Here is a 25910-nt window from a genome sequence, read left to right on the forward strand (position 1 = left end):
AACACTTTTGTATTGACAGGTAAATTGGTACATCAAACCACTTGGTTTTGTTTGCCGATGGACCCCCAAAAAAGCCCCATATTATTTATCTCAAACTCAACTTTTAACATTCTTATTTTTTACATCACATCAATTACATTTTATTATTATTTAAATAAAAAATTACTAAAATTTTTTTTTTTTTTTCACTTTTTCATGTCAAACATTCTTACTTTTTTTTTTTTTTTTTTTTCACATCAATCAGAACCGGCTACAATTCCATGCCACTAAACAAACAAAGTCCAATGACAAACAGCCCCTTGGTTCCATTTCGCTCAAATTCCAGTTTATTTCATTCTATTCCGTACATTGTAACAAGGTTCACCCACTATTTGTACTATACTACTATTTTGTTAAACTTAATAATACTGGTTTTCACTTAAAAAAAAAAAAACTGCTATTTTGTTAAAACTATTTTTAAAGAATAATGTAAATAGATGCTTTTTTTTTTTTTTTTTTTTTTTTGTCGGTACATGTAAAATAGGAGAGTAATGTTAGGGATTATCCGTTTATTTTTTCAAAGTTGATATGACTTTTAAAATTATCATTATCAAAACTCAACAGTAATCCATCCAAAATCTATTAATGATTTTAAAAGGTAGATAAGCTTTTGGGAAGATAAAAATAGAATAAAATGATATAGTTCATAACATTAGTCAAAATAGGATGCGGGATTGCTCATTTTTGGGCTCGTCCATTGTGCCTTATTTTGTTTTTGTTGCTGAGATGTTGAGGAACGAGAAGGGGGTGGTATTTCTTTATTATAAAGAAAATCCGTGGATGGGATAACTTTTAAGTGATAGGGGGATAACCTTTTTTCGTCCATATATGCTGCAGTGGACATATATATTTTGGTTTTTGCTAGTAATTTTATGAGCTTACAAAGCAGAGGATAATCTCATAGAAATTATGATGCGAATTTATGCACTAACAACTGTTACAACACTTGTACACAGTTGATCTACCTTATTAACTCCCAGAACATGTCAGAATCCCTTCAGCTACACTAGTGCAATATATCACACGGCAGTGGAAAATGAAAAAGAGGGTTGCCAGTTACCTGGATTCAATTCCATAAGTTTCAGAAGCTCTTAGGAATGAGCGACGCCACCAAATCTGGAAGGATTTGCTTAGATTAGGGCATTCAGTGCCATGCTTGGAGAAACACCGAAACCATTCCATAAACAGCTTATACTGATGCTTCAAAGGAAGCGTAAGGAGTGTCTGACCCATAGCTTCCTCCAATGCCTTCATGTCAAGGCCTTTTCTGCATCTCTGCAGCCAACCAAAGTCCAACAGCATTGGACCAAACCATGCCAGGAGAAGCCCTGATCTTGATTCGAATCGGCAATGCATTTTTCTGGTCCCCATTGCAATGAATAGAAGAGCTGAAACCCTGCTGAGCTCGTACCTCACCATTGGAGATGCATTCTCATGCATCTTAAGCAGTTCTCCCTGATTTGCCCAAATATCCACAAACTCCTCAGCCATTTGCCGGTCAAGCAGGATTTCTAGCAACCAGTTTATGTTATCGACTTGTCTTGAGATGCGTTCAATCAAGGGCCTATCCTTTTCCTTCTTAGCCAATCTCTCATAGGGAATAGTGCCAGAGGCCTCCTCAAACAAGCTGACAAGTGAACTCAGACATGACTGGCAAGCAATGTAAAGATCTTCCTCATTGAGATCAGCCTGGTCCTTCTCATAGACTGAACTTTTGCACAGGAGACCCTTGACTAATGACTTTAGCTCATTCCTAGCGTTGGCATGAGTACAACTGGTGATAGACCAAACAAGCTGTCTGGCTAAATGTTGTTGGGAATCTACCAAGTCACGACAGTACAGTCTAGCCATAATATCTCTAGTTGTAGCATCATCAAACTTAATTTTTGTAAACAGGATCCTCAATTTATCCTCTTCTTCCTCAGTCCAAGGAACAGCTTCAAGGTACTTTAAACAGAACAAAACTCCATTGCTGAACATGATACCTGCTGATACCTAGCAAGAATAGGAGAAGACTTGGTTAAAGAAGCACACAACTGTTATTACATATATTATAGTTGATATTTTGGAGAAGCTTTCTTAACGCCATACTTTTAAAGAACTATAACCCCCTCTCTCTCCTTAATACAATTTCCATTGCTCTCATTCCGAAGAAATCTGGGGCTATTGATCTTAAGGACTTTCGACTTATTAGTAGTGGAGTTTACAAGATTTTTTCCAATGTCCTAACCAATAGGTTGAGAAGACTTGTGGAATTTTGAAGCCCCAGAATGTCAGAGGTAGGAAAAATCCTTGATGCCATGCTCATAGCAAATGAATGTCTGGAGAGTAGGATCAGATTTAGTGAGCCACGGGCGCTTTACAATTTGGATATTGAGAAGTCCTATGATTATTTGGTCCATTTTCCAATATCCATTTGATATTTGACATCTGATGAAGAAAAAGGTTTAATAATTGTAAAGTTAAATTTTTTTCACTCACTGTTCAGTCTTCATAGGCACCAGTAAGGGTCGTGCAGCTTGGTTCAGGCTGGCTGGTCAATGGACCAACCTAATACCAAACTAACCTACATAGTTTCTCAAACAAACAACCCAGCAATGAACCAGTATACATGTTGAACAAAGCCAAAATGAAAGTAACCCACTGACAAGTTGATTTTGAAGCCAAAGGAATACCATTGTACGCTTTGTGACAATGCAAAAATAAAATTCTACTTGGATTTTGGAAAGTTTGATACTCATCAAACTACTAAAGCTGGAAATCATAATGGCATGAAACATGTAATTTGCAGGTGTATAATCCAAAGTAACAAAGTTTTCATCTAAATCCCAAATATGATTTTTTTTTTTGATAAGTAATGATGCATTAAAGAACGCAGAGGGGCGCAACCCAAATCCCAAAATAAGTAACTTCCACAAAACACTCTTAATAGAAACAAAAGAAGAACAAAAAAAAACCACTTACTATAACAAATTTTGTTGTGAAGCATAAGCATATAGAGATAGAATTGTAGCTTCTAAGTATGAAATAAAATGTTTAATGGTCACCTGCCCCCACACCTCTCATTATTACTACCTAACACAAGGACCAGGTGCAGATAGTTTCCTAACCACCTTGAGACCCTTTAAAGACAATGAAAAAGTGTATAGATGAAGCAGACCTTGTTTATGGTTTGAAAATGCATTGAAAGGAAAGATGAATTCAGAAAGAATAGCAGACAAACAGACAGAATTTGGAATGCTTGGTTTATGTGAATATAACCTTGGACTTTATCCAGCTGGCTAAAAGAAATGGTAGACTAGTCAGAATCTAGGGTTTCTTGAATTCTTCAGAATACCAACTCCAAAGAAGATTATCCAGCTTCAGAAGGACTACTCCGGTTCTTCTCTCAGGACATACTAGCCCTTCTAAATTCTTTCCGCCAGTTCCTCTGAAACTATCTTTTGTGCTGCTTTAGGCATTTCTGCTTCTCTTCTTTTATTAGCTTTTGTTTTTACTTGTAGGTTTCTCTTCCTTCTTATTTCTATTTTTTCCTCCCATAAAGTTTTACAGACACACTCGCACACATGATGTGCATCAGCACCAACATTTTTTTTTTAATAAGTAAATTAACAAATACACGCCAGGTAGGGGTCAAACCTACAACAGAATCATCTACTATAATATTCATGGGACAAGTTCAAAATACTGGTGGAAGTGTTTTCATCCACCATAATCCATCTCAATACAAAATTTTGCACAAATTTTCACATAAAATGAAAAATCTAAATTACATAACTCCCTACAAAATCTAAAACTTGTCCTAAAACCTGATCAAATATGGAACATCTCCCAGATGTCATAATTTTAATTTGTAACATACATAACCAAACACCATATAACTGGAGACCACAAAACATCAATAGGTCTTGGTAGTTTTTTTAGTTCTCAACCTCTTACTTTCATTTGGTTTTTGTTTTTCTATCTTTCTACGTACATGATGTAAATGGACCTTTTCCCAATAATGTGAATATGCGATCCCTAAGAAAGAAAGAAATGTATCACCTAAAAGTTCCATTATTGTCCTTAATGTCAGCTTGCAATGGCTTCCCCAGAGCACATAGAGCACCCACTTATCCACCAAAATATTGGACTCAACTATAGGGACCCGCTGAGTCAAAACTAGTAGAATGTAACTAAATTTGGCAACTAAGCAGTGAATAAGACAGGCTGCACATGGTGCTGCAACCAAGCACCTGGTTAAAATGTTTTTTGGTGGACCGCTATTTGCATAGCCATTAGCCAAAAACAAATCTCGATTATCAGATTAATAAAATAAAAATGATGCATTTTGAAGGGGACTTTCTTCTTATGAATTGCACATTTTATCCATCCAGTTTCCAATCGATGTTTTACTAGGAAATAACAAGAATCTTAATTGAAAGTTATGAGATTGACAACTAAAATGAACACTGAAAAATTAATTTTGCAGTAGATAAACTGAGCTCCACCAAACATCAGACTCATACGCCCCGTTTCCTCAAAATGGGAGGGACCATACTTTTACCTAAAGCCACAGACCTTTCCGGACACAACAATCTCACTCAAATGCAAATATTCTAATTCATTAAATTTGCAGCCACCCCATTCCTATACATACTATTTCAAGCAACACGCATATAGTCTAACTCAAATTACAAGTATTCCAATTTTACATACCATCAAGATACCCCGACACATATCAACCCAAGCAAATCTTCAATCACACAAAGCGCAAGAATTTCAAAGAAATCCCCTCTCAGGCATTACTACAAGCACAAGAACCCGCAAGAAACAACAATTCCAACAAAACCCAGAAACAGAAACTTCAAACTATGATAAAAGCTCAAAATAAAGAAAACCCAAAGGCCACAAACCTCCAGTATATCGATGCACCGATACGCACCGATCTTCAAGAGCCGCCTTGGAATATCGTCCTCAAACATCAGCTCGATGGTCTCCCTAAACACCCCAAGATTCTCCACCTCCGGGACCTCAATCCTGCACATTTTCGCCCCAGAAGACGACCCGCTCAAATTCCTCTTATACTCCTCGATCAAAGCCCCGAACACATCTGAACTCGCGCTCAGAACCTCCGAGTTCAGCTCCAAGACCAAGCACCCACCTCTCTTCCCTCTCAAGTTCAACCTCACGTCGAAGACACCCTCGTTCTCGGCACACCCGGAGCTCGAGGGCGAGCCCGCCGGCGGTGCTCGGAAGCTCTGGGATTTGGAACGGGGTGTGGAGGACTCAACAGCTACAGGGGTATCTTCTTGGACAGAATGGACGGTGGGATCGGAGTCGATGGGGGAGACCCGTCCAGGGGACAGGATTCGACGCGGGTCGATCCGGGTCCGACCCACGAAGCCAAGCCCGGATTTGGAGCTCTGGGGCGAGTTGGGGACCGAGTTGGTGCTGGGTTTTGACAGGGTCTCGGACTTGGTGGGAAGAGACTTCGCGCGAGAGAGAGAGAGGCTTTCTGGACTTGAAGGCGGGACTGCGAATGAGCAACACCATGATCGGCGGCGCACCAGGCCCTCCCGACGGGACCCTTGTTTCCGGCGGACGGAATGGTCCATTTCGGGGTGACTCGGATCGCGAGCAAGGACTGACTCAGAGCACGAGCACAAGGAAGAGAGAGAGTGCGTATGTGTCAGTTTGTGTTTGTATGAGAGTGAGTGAATCCATGAAAATGTTTACAGCATTGTTGCCCTCCACAGAGTGAAAGCGAGAGAGAGAGAATATGTAGGTGGTCTTGGTTTTCTTGGGAATCGTGAAGGGTTTTTGGAATTTAGTTCGGTATGTTAGTTTTGGGAAAATTACACGTACTCAACAGTCACTCTCCATTAATTATCACGAAATTTGCTTCTTTTTTTTTTTTTTTTTTTTTTTTTTTAATTAAAATGATCATCTTCAAATTATTAGAAAATTGCAATGTATTCTTTTTCTTCACATAAAACATTCAAATAAAAAGAGCAAATTTTTTTAATTTTGTGGGTCACCAATTGTAAATCTTTTATAAGCAAGGACAAGGACGGGAGTGGCCTTGGTCCCCCAAATCACAAGAAAAAAAAAAAATTAGGCAAAAAAAAAAAAAAAATTAAGGTAAAAAAAAAAAAAAGTTAAAATTTTTTTTGCCAACTGGTCCCTCTCCAAAAAAATTTTGGCCCTTAATCCCTCCCCAAATTGAAACTTGGTCCGTCCTTGTTTATAAGGATATTTTTACACTTTTGAGTACAAAGGAGGTGACATTGCAATTTTCAAATCATTTGGAGGACATTTTGAGAAAATTAAATTGCATAATAGACAGAGAGAAGAACATGTCTTTCCCTTTTGTTTTTATTTGCTTGTGTGTGGTAAATTAGTAATGATACAAGAAGAGTTTTTTTAAAGTTTTCTTTTTAAAAATATAATGTGATTTTTAAAATTATTATTGAATTTGAAAAAATTATCTTAAATTTAATAGTAATTTTAAAAATTTACGTCACCGTGAATATATATAAAAAAAATCATCCAACTCTTTTTGCTATTTAATTTTGGCCTTTTTTTTTTTTTTTTTTTTTGTTGACATGTCCGTACAAGATGAGGGAAGGTGATTTGAACTAATGATCTCCACTTCATTAAGTGTGATCCCAGCAGATTGAATTATCTCTCTGGGACATTTTAGCCTTCTTTTTTGTACTTTTTGATAGAGAATTGCAGTACTACATGAGAATTGGTAGTTTTTTTTTTTTTTTTTTTTTTTTTTTTTGAGCAATGATTATGGGGAGAACATAAATTGGTGTACTTTTGAGCTTTTGATTGCCTCTTGGAATGGGAAAGGCATCGGTCCCGGTTTTTTGGGTCTCGTGCTTCAAACTATTCTTTGATGTTTCCTTTTCTTCTCCTTTCCCATATATATATATATATATATATATATATATTCTTTGATGTGAAAAGTTAGAATTAATTGGCTTAAAATAATAGAATAACAAGGCGATTGGGACAAACAATCCTAATTGGAAAAGTGATGACACTGATTAATTTACAACAAATTGATGTCAAATCCTTAACGAACTAGGATTTGAATCATATGGGTATGAAGTTATCATCAATTACAAAAGATTTCATGTGTTTAGGCTCTAATTAATTATTATTAATAAATGGTTATAGAAAATTTTAAGAAGAAAATATACTTTAGCCTCTCAAAATACTACCCATTTTACAATCATGCCTCCAAACTTTAAAAGTGATATTGAGTCATCGCATACTGCCGTTGCATGTTAAATTAGTTAGTTTTGCATTTTTCTTTTCAAAATATCCTTAGATTTATTAAAAGAATAACAATCTGAAAAAAATTAAAAATAAAAAACACCAAAAAGATGGTTCCCTTTCAATATTATCACCTTAATATATATATTATTTTGAATTTTATTTATTAAAAACTTCAATGGTATTTTGAGAAAAAAAGAAAAAGAAAAAGAAAAAGTAAAAGTATCTAATTTGACACATAGTGGTAGTAAGGGAATATAGCCTAATGTCACTTTGTAAAGTTTAGAGGTATAAATGCAAAATGAATAATAGTTTGAAGGGCTAAAATATATTTTTTCCAAAGTTTAAAGTGTCCTATCCTAAATTAGGTACTTAATGTCTACGAATTATAGTAGGTCTTTACGTTTCATTATGCATGAAGAAGATGTTAAGCACTCCATAGTATCTTTTAATCATATAATAACTTTTCATAAAATTTAATAAATTAAAATTATGAGTTTAAGTTAAAATTTAAAAATGTTCCTTGCGTGCATCATCTTCATGATGCAATAGAATGATGCTATTCTCTAACATGTTTTTATTCTAATTTGTCTTCAAATCTTGCTTTATTATTTTCGTCATAAGCTATGGATTTTGCTATTCTTAGCCAATGTCTATGCTTCAATTGGCCTAAAGGACAAGGCATCTCTTTATTGGTTAAATCAATGCTTAAAAGTGAGCAAATCAGTCATATTTTTCGATGATACAATTGATCGAACGGTTGCTTTCGGGCAATGAATACATGAAAGAAGGGAGAAGATGAGATCGAAGCCTTGCCGGAATGCCAACGAAAGATAGCTCTAATACATAAGTAATTAGTAAAGGTAATCACTCTAGATCGAGCGCTCTGAATCAGAATAATAAAATAACATATATGTTACTTCCATGGGTGTCATGATTCTTTTTGTACAATAAAGCTAGGACCGTTGTATGCAATTAGTCAGGTGTCATCGGGAAATTGGGCGTGGGCAAAAGTGCGTGTTCTATGCATGACAAGCTAAGAGCATTGACCACTTTTTCACCCAAAACTATGGGAAACTTAGAAGTGGCTCTTGCTAGGATCTTGGTCTCAATTATAAAAGGTCCATGCTTCCTTACAACTTAGAGACAATCAAGAGAGGAAAGACTCACAAATCAGTTTTTGTTTTTATTCCATGAAGTCTTTCCCCAAATGAGATTTTGGTATCTCCATTCCAACGGTTAGATTTTTCAGTAGGGGGACTTTCAAGGAGAAACATGTTAATTTCTAGATGTAAAAGTTGTCACATAGTTCAAAAAAAGCACACACACGTGTGTGTATATATATATATATATATAAAACTTCAAAACGGGTGGAAAAGGAATATATGGAGGCTGTAGTCTTCCATGAATGTTGTTAGAAATGGAATAGGTGAATATGGATTCAGTAAAAAATAAATACTCTCATAAGATAATTTTCAATCTTATCCCAATAGAAACTCTATAGATAGATTACATTATCTCTTATCTTAAAGAGAGTTTATATATTTGAATTGTAACACTCCATATTATAAATATCATTAGCCTATGCTAGATTAAAGCAAGGTGAAAAATATTTAAATTCTCTGACTTCACAGATTCGATAAGGGAAAGAAGCAAAAATAGAGAGTAGGGTTTGTCGCTGAACAGTGGGTTAAGCAAGGTCGCCAGAGACGGGGGAGGACGCCGGAGACTGAAGTTGGGTTGGGGAGGAAGCTGGAGCCTAGGGTTTGGGTGAAAAGCAGATGTTCGTCGTTGGCAGCTTCATCCTCTCCTTAGAATTGATTTTCGATTAGTATGTTTTAATTCAATGGTTTTTATGTTTTAAATCTTAAATCTATTTGTTTGTTTTAATTGTTTTAATACCTATTTAACAAAATAAAACCCAACATTTCAAATTTGTTTTCTGTTTTTTTTTTTTTTTTTTTTTTTTTTAAAAAAAAAGAATTAGGTGGTAGGTTAATTAATATACAGTCATCACTGATGATATGACCACTTATGCTCGGTGTCAAATTTTAATTGGTCCACGTGTCAGTGACGTGGACTTCCGTTAAGTCAACTAATGGTCAATGGACGAAAGAACCAATTTAGTCTTTGTCAAAACCACAGTATCTTCTGTGATAAAAATCAAACCCTAAGAGTTAAAAAATAAAAAAATGAAACCCTAAGGGTATTAGGTATTGAACCCTCTCAATTATAAAAAGTCCACTTCCTTACTACTTAGAGACAATCAAGAGAAGAAAGACTAACGCATCAGTTTTTGTTTTATTCCATGAAGTCTTTCCCCAAATGAGATTTTGGTATCTCCATTCCAGCAGTTAGATTTTTCTGTAGGGGGACTTTCAAGGAGAAACATGTCAATTTCTAGATGTAAAAGTTGTCGTCATAGTTCTAAAACATATATATATATATATATATATATTCAAAACGGGTGGAAATGGAATATATGGAGACTGTATATATAGTCTTCCATGAATGTGGTTAGAAATGAATGAATATGGATTCGAGAAGGGAAGGAAGCAAAATACAACTATCACATGGATAGGTTTTTCTAATTATAAGATAATTTTCTAATTTTTGTTTTAAAATTATTTTAGTTACTAAACACGAAAGAAAACAAATTATAGACCTATGTCCTTCATTCCATTGGCTTTAAACAAATCTCAATTTACAAACCTAAAAACATTAGAAATTTAGACAAGGAAATACAATAAAGAGACGCGCATATGTGTCTCTTTATTTTTGAAACTACCAATTTTTGTAGCGTTTTTTAGGTGACGTGTGAACAATGCTCGGCACCTTCTAGAAGGTGCTGTTTTGCTGGAAATGGCACCCAATAATGCCGTTTTCACTGTTCAAACGAAATTAGTCCAAATTCTAGTCTATGTACTAGAAGGTGCCGTTTTGCTGGAAATGGCACCAAATAATGCCGTTTTCACTGTTCAAACGAAATTAGTCCAAATTCTAGTCTATGCACTTTTTGTCATTTTGAAAAAGTCACTATTTGAACGTCAGTAACTTAATAATGACGTTTTTTTTTTTTTTTTGGCAAAAAACCCCATTATATGTGAATCAATATTAAAGTCCAATATTTTTGTAGTGCACATATATACTTAAATATATAAAGACAAACAACAAAAATAGGGATGATATCAATCATTAACCCAAAAATCTCATTCAAATTGTCATGAACTCTTGGAAGCATTTTTTGCACACCTTTGAACCCTCGATGCATTTTTATTTTTTATTTTTGGTTCGATTGTGCTGATTTTTATGTTTTAAATTATGTTTATCGTATTTTAGTTTGACCCTTGCAACAACAATTTTCTAGCTCCACCACTTGGCGAAGCTCCATTAAGAGAAGATATCAATATCTCTATTGCCTACTTTTTCACCAAAAATTATGGGACACTTAGAAGTGGATCTCGCTAGGATCTTGGTCTCAATTATAAAAAGTCCACTTCCTTACTACTTAGAGGCAATCAAGAGAGGAAGGATTAATACATTAGTTTTGTTTTGGAAAATATTAAGTGTTCTTCTGATCCTAAATGAATATTATTTTATAAAAATCGAGTGAGAAATATAACGGTCAGATTCTTTTTTTTTTTTTTCCTTAAATAATATTCACTTATGGCTAAGACAATACCAGGAGAAAACATTATTCCCCTTCTGTTTTTATTCAACGAAGTATTTCCCCAAATGATATTTTAGTATCTCCTTTAATCCAACGGTTAAAATTTTCAGTAAGGGGTTTCACCTAAAAAAAAAAAAAAAAAAAAAAAGTAAGGGTCCTTTCAAGGAGAAACACGTCAATTTCTAGATGTAAAAGTTGTCGGCATAGCTCTAAACATCATGTTGAAAACGGGTGGAAAATGAATATATGGATGCTGTAGTCTTATGTGAATATTGTTAGAAATGGAAGAATTGGATTCGAGAAGGGAAGCAAACATGATTGGCTTATTATTTGGCGAAAGTAGCTTTTCAACAATTTTTCTGAGTAAATTAATATGAGGAAAGTTTTTAATAAGGGAAATTATACTTTTCCCTCTGAATTGTCATTTAATTATTTTACCCCCTTAGCTCTCCAAATTACTACTTGTTACCCTTAATTTCTTCCTATTACCATTTGTTAACTGCTATTACTAAAATAGATGGAAAAACTGGATCAGCATGTGAAAGCTACCGGTGTTAAAATGACGAAAAAAAAACAAAGAACATGGGACTTTTCACGTGCAAAATAGTCACATGCATAAAATGTCCTAAATTATCCAATTTTAGACGTTAAATTGACTTAAATTAATACCCTTATCCTTATATATATATATCCAAAAACCCTTAGATTTCGTCAAGCCTTAATTCACCCTAATTAACTATCACCATTCACCAACCCCCAATTGGTAGGTCAGAATCCCTAAGACTCACGTCCATGATTTTCCACGTGCCTCATCTCCATCAACGTAATCCCTAAGCTAGTGCGGTGACATTAACAAACAGCAATCCCAAACACACACGTGTACGGTGTACCCACCAAACCTTACAAGAAATTCCTACAATTAATAGACAACAATGAGCGCGTGTCATGCAGTGATTGGCTCCAGTGCTACACGTACGAAAGTGTCGGCCCGAACAAAAACCCCTCAAGTCATTCTATTCTGGGGAAGCCACCTCGTGCTGTTTGACCTTGGGGGTTTCCCTTCCCACAATTGGAACGAGGTAATCACCACCCGCCACGTATCTAATGAGATCATCCCCGGCACGCCACGCAGACAGATCCTATCGGCCATAGGTTGACACGTTACGCACATTTCGTGGTCACCGGTCCATCCCCTCAACTATATATATTGTGTTTGTTTTTGTCGCTAAATATATATATAATGGAGGGAGCAATGCTGCCGGCGGCGAGGATTGCCAGGAAATCATCGATAGAGAGCGAGCCAAGGACTCTGGGGATTCATCAAATCCAGTATGCAAGGGTACGTATTTACTCACAAAAATTTCTTCCATTTCTTCCCAACCGAGTTGTAGTAGTTAGCGTAAATAAAAATGAGTAATGCTAGGCATTATCTTTTTATTTTTTATTTTTATCTATTTTTTTATCCGTTTTTTAATCTTCTTAAAGTTAAAGTGATGTGGCTTAACTTTTAAAATTATCATTAAATTTTAGATAAATTATAATTTAAATTTTGATCCAATGATAATTTTAAAAATCACGTCACCTTTGAAGAATAAAAAAAGAATAAAAAGATGATTCCTAACATTCAAAAGATATATATTTTGGAGGAATTTTTATGATCTAGTTTGTAGTAAAAAATGCATATGGGAATGTTTTTATGGGTTTGTGATGAGTTTAGAGGATGTTAATTTGGTGATATCATTTTGGTGATAGGAGGCAGCGGAGTATGTGGTGAATACTAGGAGCATAGAAGAAGCAATAAGTATTTTCACCAAGGTAATTTAACTTTTAACTTTTGATAACTATTTATACGTTTTCTTTTATTGATTTCAATTATATTTGATACATTTATGTTTGTGTGTGTTAGAGAGAGGGGGTAGTTTCTTGCATAATAAATTGTTAAAGAAAAGTTAGAAATTATCATGGGATGACAGTTTCAACTAACTTTTGAATTTTTCTTTTTTAACTGCTGATGTTGGCTACAACGACCCTAGCCTATTATGAATAAAAATGTAGTTTTTAGCAATTCAAAAGAGCGGTAATTGTTGCATGCATGATAGATCTCTATGCGCATTAATCATTATGACGCAAAATCCTTTCCCATGTACCATTAGTTTGAGAAGTACTAGCTAGTCTACAGTGGCAGATCTAAGAATTCGTATTAGGAGAGATAAAACTAAAATAATAATTGATACCAGGGGCGAGAAAAGGAGGAGTATGGGTCAAGGTCAAGAAAACTAAAAAAATTACCCTTAAAAAAAAAAATTCAAAATTTTGGAGGATGCCCACCCCCGTTTATATCTGCCACAGGTAGTAGACAACCATTTGGTAGTTTGACCCATGAAGATCTGCAAGAAAATGGACTCCCTTTCTTCAATTTTGCATGGGTTATGTAAATACATAATTTGCAATTCCTTTCTTCCTTGGATTATTGTTTTGGATCAAAATTGATTGCTTGAATGGACGTCCCAAATGGTGAGCAGGGATTAAAGCCAGTTGTTGGTGTTGCAAGGGATAATGGGAATACAAAGATGGATAGAGGTGAAGAGCAGGAGTGTGCAGGATTAAGAGGCCATCTACGATTACAAGAACCGAGGGATATAGCATCAGCACCTTTCTAGTCATTTTGCTTACTATATATATTCCTTTTTTTTTTTTTTATGTAACATTAAGTCATTAACATATATGTGTATAGTTACTGTAGTATGAGTACAGGATGAAATTTTGCCCTTCCATCGTTATGCTTGATTTGTTCTTTCGTTTATCTCTTTAAGAATTTTTTTGAGTTTGAAAAAAATAAAATAAATTCCTTTGATTATTGGTCACCTCCCATCCCAAAAGAATAATCATTTTGAAATATGAGCGGCATAATATGGTAGTCGGACCAACAAAGACTTGTAAAAAAGAAAAATTAATAGCAGATTTTTAATGCAACCTCATCTCAGTTATATGATATTCGTATCGCAGCTTAAGTTTGCGATTTTAAAAAGTACGATTTGAAAAACATGATTTTATAAAACGCAATTAAGCGTTTGACAAAATTTTAGTTTGACCCTTAAAAATCGCATTTTTAATCTTTAAAATTGTGCATTTTTTTTTTATAAAAAAAATCCTTACCTACGATTTCTAGGTTTTTAAATAAGAAATGATAGATACACAACTTTTTGACACATCTTTAGCCCAACTATTCTCTCTTGTGGTCATTTAAAAAAAAATAAAAAAAAAAAATTCTGAAGTAATAGCCTCCTATGTGGTCTTTTTTTTGTTTGGTATTTTTTTTAAAAAAAAAATGATATTTTTCTTCATAATAATGACCACTTAAAAAAAAAAAAAAAAAAAACAAAACAAAATGACCATTTTTCGGAAGAAAAACACCATTTTATCTAAAAAAAAAAAAAAAGACTGAATAAAAAAAAAAAAGACCATATAGAATGTTATTACTTCATACTTTTTTTTTTTTTTTTAAAATGACCAAATAAGAGAAAAGTTGGGCCAAAGTTGTGTCGCTATCATTTCTCTTTTTAAATAGCAAATTTTCAACTTTCTATGACTTAGTTTAAAATCGCACTTATTATCTATCAAATCGCAATATCAAACGTATCCTTAGTGGATCTCAATTTTTTCCTCTTCTTCCTTTGCTTAGCCCAAAAAACAAAAAACACATGCTAAAACTTTTTTTGGATCTCAATTTTTTCCTCTTCTTCCTTTGCTTAGCCCAAAAAACAAAAAACACATGCTAAAACTTTTTTCGAAACATATATATATATATTTGAGAAAATTGCATTAGGAAAATAAAACCTCAAAACAAATATTACAGCGAGCCAAAGAGCGAGTGAGGTCAAACTTGAAAGAAAATCTCCAAATAAATAGAGAATAGTAGAGCGTTGAAGGAAAAAATTTAGAAATTTTATAGCACAGATAGGAAGTATGGAATGCAATGGCTTTAAATTTTAGGGTGGAAAAGTATTGATAGAAATATTGATTCACAAACAACTAATTAAGATTATGCCCTACGCTTTCAAATATTGGTATTTTATACTTTCAGTAAGTAGAATATTCATTAATTAGTCCCAAATTAGCAAATATATTTTGAAGTATAAATCCATATTTTATACTTTCAAATCAAAAAAGAGGCAAAGAAAGAAAGAAAAGGAACAGAATGAAATTTGGATCACCAAAATTTGCAAATTATAATGTACCCATTTACACATTCAAATCCAATTGTACTTGTGTACTGAATTTTCATTACTCTAAAATATGAAGAAAAAAAAAAAAAAAAAATCTATGTAACTACCAACTTGGAAAACACGAAATGGTATAGATATGCACCAACAGAAGTTTGAGGGAATAAGATAAATCCGGTTGTGTTTTTGTTCTTCAGCCGACCCACCAACACAAATGAGGGAAAATCTGCAGCTCTTACTTGAAGGGAAGGGGAGTTTTTTTTGGTGGGAGAGGAAGGGTGGAAAACTTTCTTTGTAGGAGTCGAGCAAAAAGGGCAAAATTTATATTTTGGTTTTTGTTTTAATTGAACCTATCTACCCTACATCTGTATTTCGAATTAAGATTTTCTCCAATTCATTTGAATCGTAAAATACCCTTTTAGTTATATTAAATGAATATTTTTATCCATAAAAAAGTAAAAAAATAAAAATATCTTTCAAGTATAAATTAAAGTGAAGAGGATCAATTCCCAAGATATCTCACGAGTCATGCAGTAGATTTTCAAAATTATAGGCTTCTTTTCATAGGGCAGTAGTGGTCTTCAGTGTATAGTCCCATCAAGCACAACAAAAAAGTGGGAAGAAAATGGTTTGCCAAACTGGGCCCTAGGCTCTGTTGGTGTAAGCAAACACCACCATTGATAGACAACACATCTAACGACGGCTCCACACACCAGATCATGAATGAAGGTGATAGCTATTACCCTTACCTGTGTCTCTATTTTTGATTCAGATATTTGCAATGAGTCTAAAATTCATCCAATCCTGCTCGCTAAATTTAGGGATTCTCTACTTGTTTTCTAATAAGGAAATGGAATTATGATTTTGTTTCTTCTTTATTTTTTCAATGGTGGTAATGTCCCTCACACTTGATTAGCCATGGGGATTGTGACATAAGGCACTCTCTGTTATTTGGGAAAAATTGCAGAAGTGATTCTTTAGAACTCATGCTAGAATTTGAATTTCCTTTGCAAGAAAATTGATATTATCTCCACAGCAGTATATATAACCTACCAACATGAAGGAACTGAATTGCTATGGTTAGTATGCAGTACATAAGTTGGGGTAAACAGATCAGCAGAAGGGACAGTTTCTACACAGTCAAGTACATGCATCCTCACAGGGCTTGATAACTGGAATCCGATCAAGGGATGAAAAATTGATCAGAAGTCAATGCCATAAAAATTCCATATTTATGATAAGTTTCAACCAAAAAAAAAAAAAAAAAAAACTTCACTGTAGAAGAAAATTGAATCAATTACACATGATACAATCATATACTGGTTTCCAATAGTTTTTCTAACAGGACTTTATGACCAAAGTATCCAATAATCATAACTCCGTGAAGACATGCTAGCAAATAGCAGAGACCAGAAAGGAACAGCAGGCTGCCTTTCAATGCTGAATCTTGTCCATGGCTTTATCTGAAGAATATATCGGTTTCAGACGGAAACAAAAGATGTAAAGAACCACAACGAGCTGAATGCTTCGGATCACTAACCGAGGCGAAACACGTAGCAATCACAATTGCACCCAGCAAACATGGTCTCTGTAGCTATTTTCATGTCCGAGTCCTTTCCATTGGAGTTACTCTGTACAGTGTGTGCTCCCCCAATGATGGTTAGGATGGCTATGTATCTCGTCAAACCAAGCTAATTGCCCACTGGCCAGCCTTCTCATATTACATGAAACAACCTTAAAACCATCTCAGGTTGTCTAATTGGTCTCAGCATATAACATTGTCCAAGACAACATTATATGGCCAAATTGAGTTCAAACCAGACTCGGATGACGGCATGGTGAAAACAAGGGCCAGGTCAAAGAAGAGTTTTAAACTGATCATCCATACAACTACCAGACCCCGCTAGAGGCCTACACCTACATTTTATTAAATACAACCCCTTGGGCCCAGAAATCACAGAAAACAAGGATTGTACAGCAAGAGTAAATAGTAGATGATAAGGTTTTACCTGCAACATTTCAAGAAGATGGATAATGCGCTCAGCATGCTTATGACACGTAAGAAAGACTTTTGGGGACTGCGATACGGTATCATTTGGAAGTGGGGCCTTTGTATTTGCCTTTTGCACTCTGCTGCTTTGGGGAACCAGGATGCTTCTGCCAAAATAAGAGCATGGTGAATCAACATAGCAAAATGTAAGATCCTTCTAGTTATGTGCTTTCTCTCTCTCTTGTATACTTTCTGTCTATCTAAAGGTCCCTTTACGCTTTTAATGTTATTTTTCGATTACTTAGCAAAATGTAAGACGTGTGCAGCTAAACATCCCTCCACTCAACTTCTTTTTCATTAATGAAAAAGAAAAAAGAAAAAAAAAAGAATATATATATATTTGCATCTAAATATGGCATGTTCATCGTTTGGGTCAACCTCTGGTTCTTTCCACATACTAAATCATGGAAGATATCACCAGATCAAAAACCTTTTATCCATACTCTTCATCATGTAGAGGGAAAAGAACTTATTTGCAAGTAACGGCAGCGAAACATTTCACGACTGCCTGACTCCATTGAATAAAATGGCATACTGCAATTCTGCTTATTTTACCTTGATGATAAGTTTATATAACCATCTTCTAAGGATCACAAATGGGGCACACTGGACAAGTGGCTTGAGGGAGTTCCCATAGAGAGGCTTGACTTCATCATTGAGGCACAAAGCATTCAATAAACTACCAGACTTGACTAGGCTTGACTTGGAGTATCACATATAAAAAGAAGGTTAAAATATTAGGGTCTTGCAGGTTTGAAATTTGTAAAAGAACTAGACACTAGACAGGCTCAAAGTAGAGATAGAGCTGAAGGGGGTGGGAGGAACAAATCACTATGGGGAAGACAAATAACAGGAAGCTTATTAATGTAATTTCTCAGAGGAAAACCCTTGAACTGTGTATCTGCGATTATTAAGTGGCTATTAGAACTACCTTGCCATTGGGGACAGCAACAAAACTAGAGCAAATTTACATTCTGCGACTGTTGCACATAAATTTGGGACTCCGGTCAATGGGCCCCAGACCTGGCAACTTAAGGAAAAAGCCGAAAACGTCAGGATAGGCCCACTAGAATGAAGCCCAATATGGGAGACTTGGATGACTTTATCACCATTTCACAGTGGCTCAGGACGGCATTAGGCCTGGGTATCAGTCAAAACGGTCAAGTTAAGGACTTTATCGGTTATTAACCAATAATTTTCGGTTAAACGGTTTATTAACCGATACCGAACCAATAAGAATTTTAACTGATAATTTCGGTTAAAACGGTACATAGTTAAACGGTCCGGTTAAACTGGTTAACCGGTTTAACCGGTTTAACCGAGAGCTTTATATTAATTTATTTTGTTGGGCTAAAAACCAAAAATGAGTTTTTTTGACTTTTGAGAGCCCAAATACTTTTTGTTGGGCTAAAATAACTTATTAAAAATGAGTTATTTTAGGGCCCAAATACTTTTTGTTAGGACCCAAATATTTGTTTTTTGGGCTAAAAATTAAAGCTTTTTTATATTGATCCACTTCAACTTTTTTTTTTTTTTTTTTTTTTTTTTTTTTTTATATTATATTATAAAATACATTTTTCCAAAGCAAATGCACTAATTAACATAATGAATGCTAATTAGACTAGCAAAACTAGTTAATGAAAAATGCTTTTACCGAAGGCAAAGAAATCCCATCAAATGCCATCACTTAAAAAAAAACATCAAACCTACCCAAACCCAAATTAAAATAAAATTCATTAATGAATAATAAACAAAGTATTAACTAATTAAAGTCACTTAGCAAAAAGAAAATAAGTCATGGGCAATACCATTACACAAATATAAAAGCGAGAAAACATAAAGATAGTGATCAATATGGATAAACATCAACATCAACACGGTTACACAATAATTTCCTTGAGCCACCTCAAACATAGATTATCTTCAATTCCTTAAATTTGCTTCCTTCAATAATCCAACAAATCAAAACATAAATCAAGTGAATCGCTATTAGTAATTAATATTAAAGAGTAAGAAAAAAATATCGAATAAGAAAAAAATAAGATGCAAAAAACTTACCAAATACTTTAAACAAAACATTACCCCGCAAAGTTCATCCATTAAGCCTTAATTCGCGTCAAATGTGAGGGAATTAGACAAAATTTCTACCACAATGAAATTTTTAAAGGATTAGTAAAAATAATTTAATCAAATAATTAGAATAATGAATAAATTTGAAATTAACAAATATTACCCGACTCAAGCATGTAGCTTTCTTCATCTTCAATATCAGGCAAGAGTGACTCAACATACTGAAATTTGGGAGAAGATCTCAACCAATTTTGACAACAAATAAGAGCTTCCACTGTTTTCGGAGCCAAAGAACTCCGAAAAGGATCTATGATGCGACCTCCGGTGCTAAAGGCCGACTCATAAGCAACAGAAGCAAGTGGAATTGCCAAGACATCTCGTGCTATCTCGGCGAGAACCGGAAACTTTACCTTATTTACTCTCCACCACATTAAAATATCAAAGTTGTCACTTGGAGTCTCCACCTTCCGTATAATATTGCTCTATCTCTGTCCGACACATCATCACATTTTTGGACCCCCGAAATGAATGGTAAATAGCTAAAGCATCTTTCTTATTAGTACCCACACCCACACCTTAGGAACTTGTGCAACTACGCTCTTCATTTCCAAACCTAGCCCCACTTTCATTCTTAGCATATTGCTCATATAACCGGCTCAAGACATCCTTTAATTTGGTAACAATTTCTTTTGCTTTTACTAGACCCACATTCGTCTGGAACCAAAATTCCAAGACATTTATCTTGTAATGTGGATCAAGTACCGAAGCAACAAACAACAAAGGATTAATAGCCAAAAAATTTCCCCAATACTTATCATATTTCTCTTTCATTTGCATTGCCATGGTACTCAATGAATAATCATTACTTTCACAATACTCATCCAAACAATGATAAACATTTTGAAGAATACCAAAAAACAAGTTAGAAGTTGAGTACAAGGAACCCGACATCTGAATTGTTTCGTCATAAAACACACGCAAGAATTTAACAATGTGTCGAACCTTATTCCAATCATCTTCATTGGGAGCCCCCAACACATTCCTCCCTCCACAATCATCATTCAAATAATGTACAAAATTCGAATCTTCATCTAACATAAGATTAAATGCCCTTTCATACTTTTGTGCCGCCTCCAACATGGTATAAGTAGAGTTCCATCTAGTGGAAACATCAAGAGTCAAGGAAGACCAACACCCAAGATTCTTCCTTTCTACACAAGACTTAAAGAGGGCTAATCTTTGGGGGGATCCCTTCACATATTTCACCATATTTCGGACTCTTTCAATTGAATCATGTGCACCCTTTATACCCTCCATCACAATTAAATTTAGAACATGGGCACAACACCTCACATGAACAAACTCATGGCGACAAATAACATCATCATTGGACATATTTCTTTTACTAAATTCACTAATTGCTTTATCATTAGCACTTGCATTGTCAAGTATTATCGCCAACACACGGGTAATCCCCTATTCCACCAAACATTGCTCTATTTCCTTAGTAATTGTTATTGCCTTGTGATCCGACACTTGGCGAAATGCCAATATTCTTTTCTGATATTTCCAAGTAGAGTCAATGAAATGTCCCGTTACAACCATGTAATTCATATTCTGAATCGAAGTCCAAGTGTCAGTAGTCAAACAAACCCTTTGACCAACCATTATCAACTTCTTTTTGATTATTTCTTTTTTGGTCATAAACAACTTAACACAATCCTTCATCACTGTATAGCGAGAAGGAAGCTCAAAACGAGGCTCAAGAACCTTAAACATTTTCTTAACACCCATCTTCTCCACAATTGAAAAGGGAAATTCATCAACAATGATCATTTAACAAAGAGTCTCCCTAATAAGTTTTTCAGAATACTTCCCAACAATTAGGTTATTACTAATACTACCATCACTCTGACTCTGCCCGGCCATAAAGGTGAATTTAGATTGAGAGCCATCGTTTTTGCTTTTAAGCTCTTATACTTTTGGCATTTTTTGAAATGCTACAACATGCTAGAGGTGCCATTGTTTGTCCCATGATATTTATACTGAGCCTCACAATAGTTACAACTTGCAATAGGAGCCTCTTCAGAACTATTTGCATTTTTAGTAAAATGGTCCCATACTGAAGATCTTTTTGTTCTTAATCTTTTTTTACAAGGGATTGTGGGTCGTCGACCACGAGTACGACCATGAGATGCTCCCCTAGAACCCCTAGAACCCCTAGAACCAGCACATCTAATCCCTTGGGTATCCAACTCATCGGATTCATCAATATCATCAAAGGTCTCTTTATCAAAGTCTAAGTCTTCATCAAAGATTTCTTCATCATCTATGCCAATGGGACAAGAAGAAGTAGCTGATGTTGGAGGTCAAGGCGCAGCCATACGAACTTCTGAAGTAAAAAAGCAATGGTTGATTTTAATTAGCTAATGTGACAATGTTTTACCTATGGGCTATGACAAAACTCAAACTCAAACTACAACTGGACAACCTGTAACATTCTATCTCTACCAAACATTCAGTCATAGGTATTATGACCCAAATTTCATAATAGAACAAACAATTTGAACAACCTACAACTAGACTGAAAATCCCACAATTCATGCATACTTAAAACCCCAACCTCAAACTTTATTCAATTAACAAGAATTCAAGAGAAAAAATATAATCAGCCAGGCCAGATAACAAAACAACTAAACAATGTGCTGCTAATATAAAAGTTTCATCCTAAACAAAAAAAAAAAAGTACATTTATGACTTAACTGCATTTTTAACTACGAAATCCTCGAATGCATAAGATAGATACAGTTAAGATGTTCAAATGAAACAGTTCAATAATATACCACGTGCCTATATGCCATCTTAACAAAAAAGACTACAAAACTGAAGGCACCAGCATTTTTTATTCCTCCATTTATCTCTCTATTGGTAAAATATGATCCACAACCATTTGAAACAAAGGCATAACAATGTCTTGCAGCTTGCTAATACCTCAAACTAACCCTTAATTCACAAAAACATATAAGATGAGAGATTTCAACCCTCGTAAAATCACATGCCAACCGATAAAAATCAGCTGGACAGCTATTTCACCCAAATTAGTACTAAAGATGCTATTCCACACTTGAACTGTAAATTTGACTTGTGCATCGTCACTGAAACCAATAAAATAGATCTGTTCCAATTTCATCAAATGGGTCTGCTCCAATTTGATTAGAGAAAATAAAGCCTCTCAGTTTGAACCCATTATTAGCATGTACCTCACACAACATATCTGTTCTGTACCAGAACTAACCCTAGAGAAGGATAGAAAATTCCAATTTCATAGGCATCAAATTCACAATAATCAGAAACACATACCCAGAATAGATTCAGAACAACAATGGGTTGGCAAAGTATTGCATGAAAAGCCTTCCAGGGCATCCAAACCTCGGCCACACACACCTACACCGCCTAAATGTTGAAGAAGAAAGTAGAATATTAAAACAAACCAAAATGAAAAGTAAAAAAAAAAAAAAAAAATAGCGAGAGAGAGAAATATTTACTCGAAGGCATCCCTATCTTACAACTCTTTTTCTTGCACGTAAAATTTTATTTTTCTACAGAGGAAAGTGAAAGTGCTTACCGTGTCCGTGAGAGAAGCTGAGAAGGTGACTCAGGTGAGTCACTGAGTGTGTAGAAAGCGAGACCACGACTCCACGAGAGACCGAGAGAGCAGAGACTGAGAGGCCGAGGCGTGATTTACTGATTTTAGGGGCTTAGGGTTCGACTGTGGTGGGGTGATAGAGATTTATATAACCTCTCTAAACGCCGCCGTTTTGGGACTAATAAATATTATCGGTTAAACCGGTTAACCGATAAGCACCACTTAACCGAACCGGACCGGACCGGACCGGACAGAATTCCGGTATACTTTTTTTAACCGATAAGGATATCGGCATATCGGCTACGGTTTATATCGGTTCGGTCGAAGCCGGTAGACGGCCGGTTAAACGGTAACGGTTAATTTGCCCACCCCTACACAGCATACACCCGAGAATATCATAAGCATCAAGCCCACATCATCTACCGAGCCAGTTGGATCAAGATCTACTCTACATATCATTTAGTACGACAGCTATAGGAACAAAACGTATTGATCACGTCGATGGTTACACGTATTCTTGGATACTTATTGATTACGAGAACGGTTACAGATCACCTTTGGATTGACATTGAATGCAGTAGCAGTTACGCGCCATCCTCGGGATATGCATCAATTGCAGGAAAGGTTCACATTAACCATAACAGTCAAGGAACAATAATATCAGCCATCCCCTTCATCACGGCATCTCAGATCCTCCGTCCGGTCACCATAACTATATGTGCAAATCCTAGATATAAAAAGACCAAGATATCAAGAAGACAGGTACATGATTCCTTCTCACTAAACACTATACAGAACTCAGAAAGGAGCTAACTTTAACATCGGAGGAGGATTCGCCGGAACACCCCCAGCGTATTCTCTTAACCCCGTTTTTGTCTTGCAGATTGAAGAAGGAGCAACATCCAGAATTACTATCTCACCCCTTGGGTCCACCATATCAGAAACTGTACCAACAACGACTATTTTCACAAATCTACTCTGAAACTTCTAATCGAAGTATTGCTTCAAAATCGAAAGAAATGTGTAATAAACAAGGGTAAATGGGACAATAATGTCATCAGCTTTATCACTTGCATCTTTCTTGTCCTCATGCTTATCATCTTCACCATATTTTCAACCTTTCTCTTCATCTTTCATGTAACATAATCAAGAGAACAAAACCCAAACCGACAAATAGCGATCCCAGTTCCCTACAAGTAATAGACAACATTGTGCGTGTGGCATGCATCAATTGGCTTCAGAACCACAAACACGCGACTGTTGGCCGACCAAAATCCCTCAATATATATAGTCTATTCTGGGAAAGCCACCTCGTGTGTTTGAGGAGAAAAGGTACTGAATGGTGATTCAAAGCCTACACTTCCAACAAAAGAAAAAGAAACTAAAATTCCCCTAAACTTTACAAGGTGCACAGGTTCTCCCTGAACTTTTGGTACCTATTCATGAGAAAATTGTTAAACGTCTGAATCAACAACGAAATACATTTTGACATAAATAAAAAAATGCATTAAAAATAGCAAATGAGGCTTCATTTGATTCCTAGTACCACATTCATGGATCTTTTAAAGTAAATTTAATTTGAGTTATTAGATAATAGATATCACATGGAATATATATGACTTTCTTTTCAAGTAGAAAATTTTTAAGCTGTTCACCAATAGTTATCAACCTCGCCAACGCAGGAAAACTATACAACATATTTCTATGCTTAATCGGTACCAAATTTAGGGGAAAGATTGTGGCTTTCCCCTAAACTACACAACACACTTGAGGTACTGGGTGCATAAATGATGGTGAATTTGTAACGCCCTAGATAATTATTAAGTTTATTATTAATATGATAAAATTGCACATGAGATGATTTAGAATAATAGATATAATAATAATAATATTTGTGAGATAATAATATAATAGCAATATTATTTAACGATGATATATTTATGTAATACAAGTTTAAAGTGATAAAAGAGATTAACTAATAATAATGTTAGTGTGATAATAAGTCCTAGTGTGGTAAATAATTATATGTATGGGTAAATTGTAGTTGGAATAAATGGTAAGGGTGAAATATGAATTATAAGTAGTGGGGTGTAAATCTTGCAATTTTAAATAGTTGGGGGCTTTAAAAATAGAAAGAGAGTTTTTTTTTAAAAAAGAAAAATTACAAAAGGCAAGCTTTATGTTGTGGGTCCCACGTGCAGCCCACCCCCCAATCCTTTCTTTCTTTCCTTCCTTCTTTCTTTCTCCCTCACCCCCCATCTCATGCACACACAGCAGCCCCCCCTTTTTCCCCATTCTCCCTCACTCTTTCTCCTTCCACACACCCAGACACACGGCCTTGATTGAGAGAGAGAGAAAGAGAGAGGTACTGCAGGCTGCGGGAAAGAAAGAGAAAGAAGAAGGAGAAGAAGAAAGAAGAAAAACAAAAGAAAAGGGAAGTGACGAATTTGAAGGGGGATTTTGGCCATGGAAGCTTGAATGGTAAATGCTAAAGCTTTTCTTTGTGATTTCATCTTACCCATTGATTATAGGAAACGAAAATGACATGAATTATTAGGGATTTCTTTAGGTCCAAAACCTAGGGTTCTTGAAAGGAATTTTTGGGATTTTGTTATATGGTTGAATTTTTAGTTTCTCTTTAAGGTTTTGTTCTACCCATTGAATATCAAACTTGAAAGCATGTTTATTTGGGAAATTTTAATTAGAAGCCTAATTCCTAAAATTAGCTTGGGGTTTTTGTGTGTAGTGGATTGCTATACATGATTTAAGCTTCGGGTTGTTAAAATTAATAGGTTGAAACTTCAATTTTACTTATTGGTAAAATATGGGCATAAACCCTAATTTCATATGGTTTGAATTAATTTGGGGCTTTAGGTATATGAACAATAGCAATGTTGTTTGAATGGGTTAATTACATTTCAAGTGTTAATTAATCCTAGGTTT

The 25910-nt window shown here is 35.2% G+C and overlaps 2 protein-coding genes across 2 annotated transcripts; one reads left to right on the forward strand and one right to left on the reverse strand.

Annotated features, from left to right (window-relative positions):
- Positions 1-937: 937 nt before the first annotated feature.
- On the reverse strand, positions 938-5792 carry LOC132166355 (PRLI-interacting factor). Its single transcript, XM_059577157.2, has 2 exons — positions 4935-5792; positions 938-2034 (listed from the first exon to the last, which is right to left on the reverse strand). The coding sequence occupies exons 1-2, from the start codon at positions 5634-5636 to the stop codon at positions 1096-1098; spliced, it is 1641 nt and encodes a 546-aa protein (XP_059433140.2). The 5' UTR covers positions 5637-5792; the 3' UTR covers positions 938-1095.
- A 6426-nt stretch (positions 5793-12218) lies between these two features.
- Positions 12219-13752, forward strand: LOC132166778 (uncharacterized). The gene is made up of 3 exons (XM_059577663.2): positions 12219-12317; positions 12731-12793; positions 13501-13752. Exons 1-3 carry the CDS (start codon positions 12219-12221, stop codon positions 13636-13638), a joined length of 300 nt encoding a protein of 99 aa, XP_059433646.2. The 3' UTR covers positions 13639-13752.
- The last annotated feature ends 12158 nt before the right edge of the window (positions 13753-25910 follow it).

The sequence above is a fragment of the Corylus avellana genome, chromosome 11 (genome assembly GCF_965113065.1).
Source record: "Corylus avellana chromosome 11, dhCorAvel1.hap1.2, whole genome shotgun sequence".
NCBI lineage: Eukaryota > Viridiplantae > Streptophyta > Magnoliopsida > Fagales > Betulaceae > Corylus > Corylus avellana.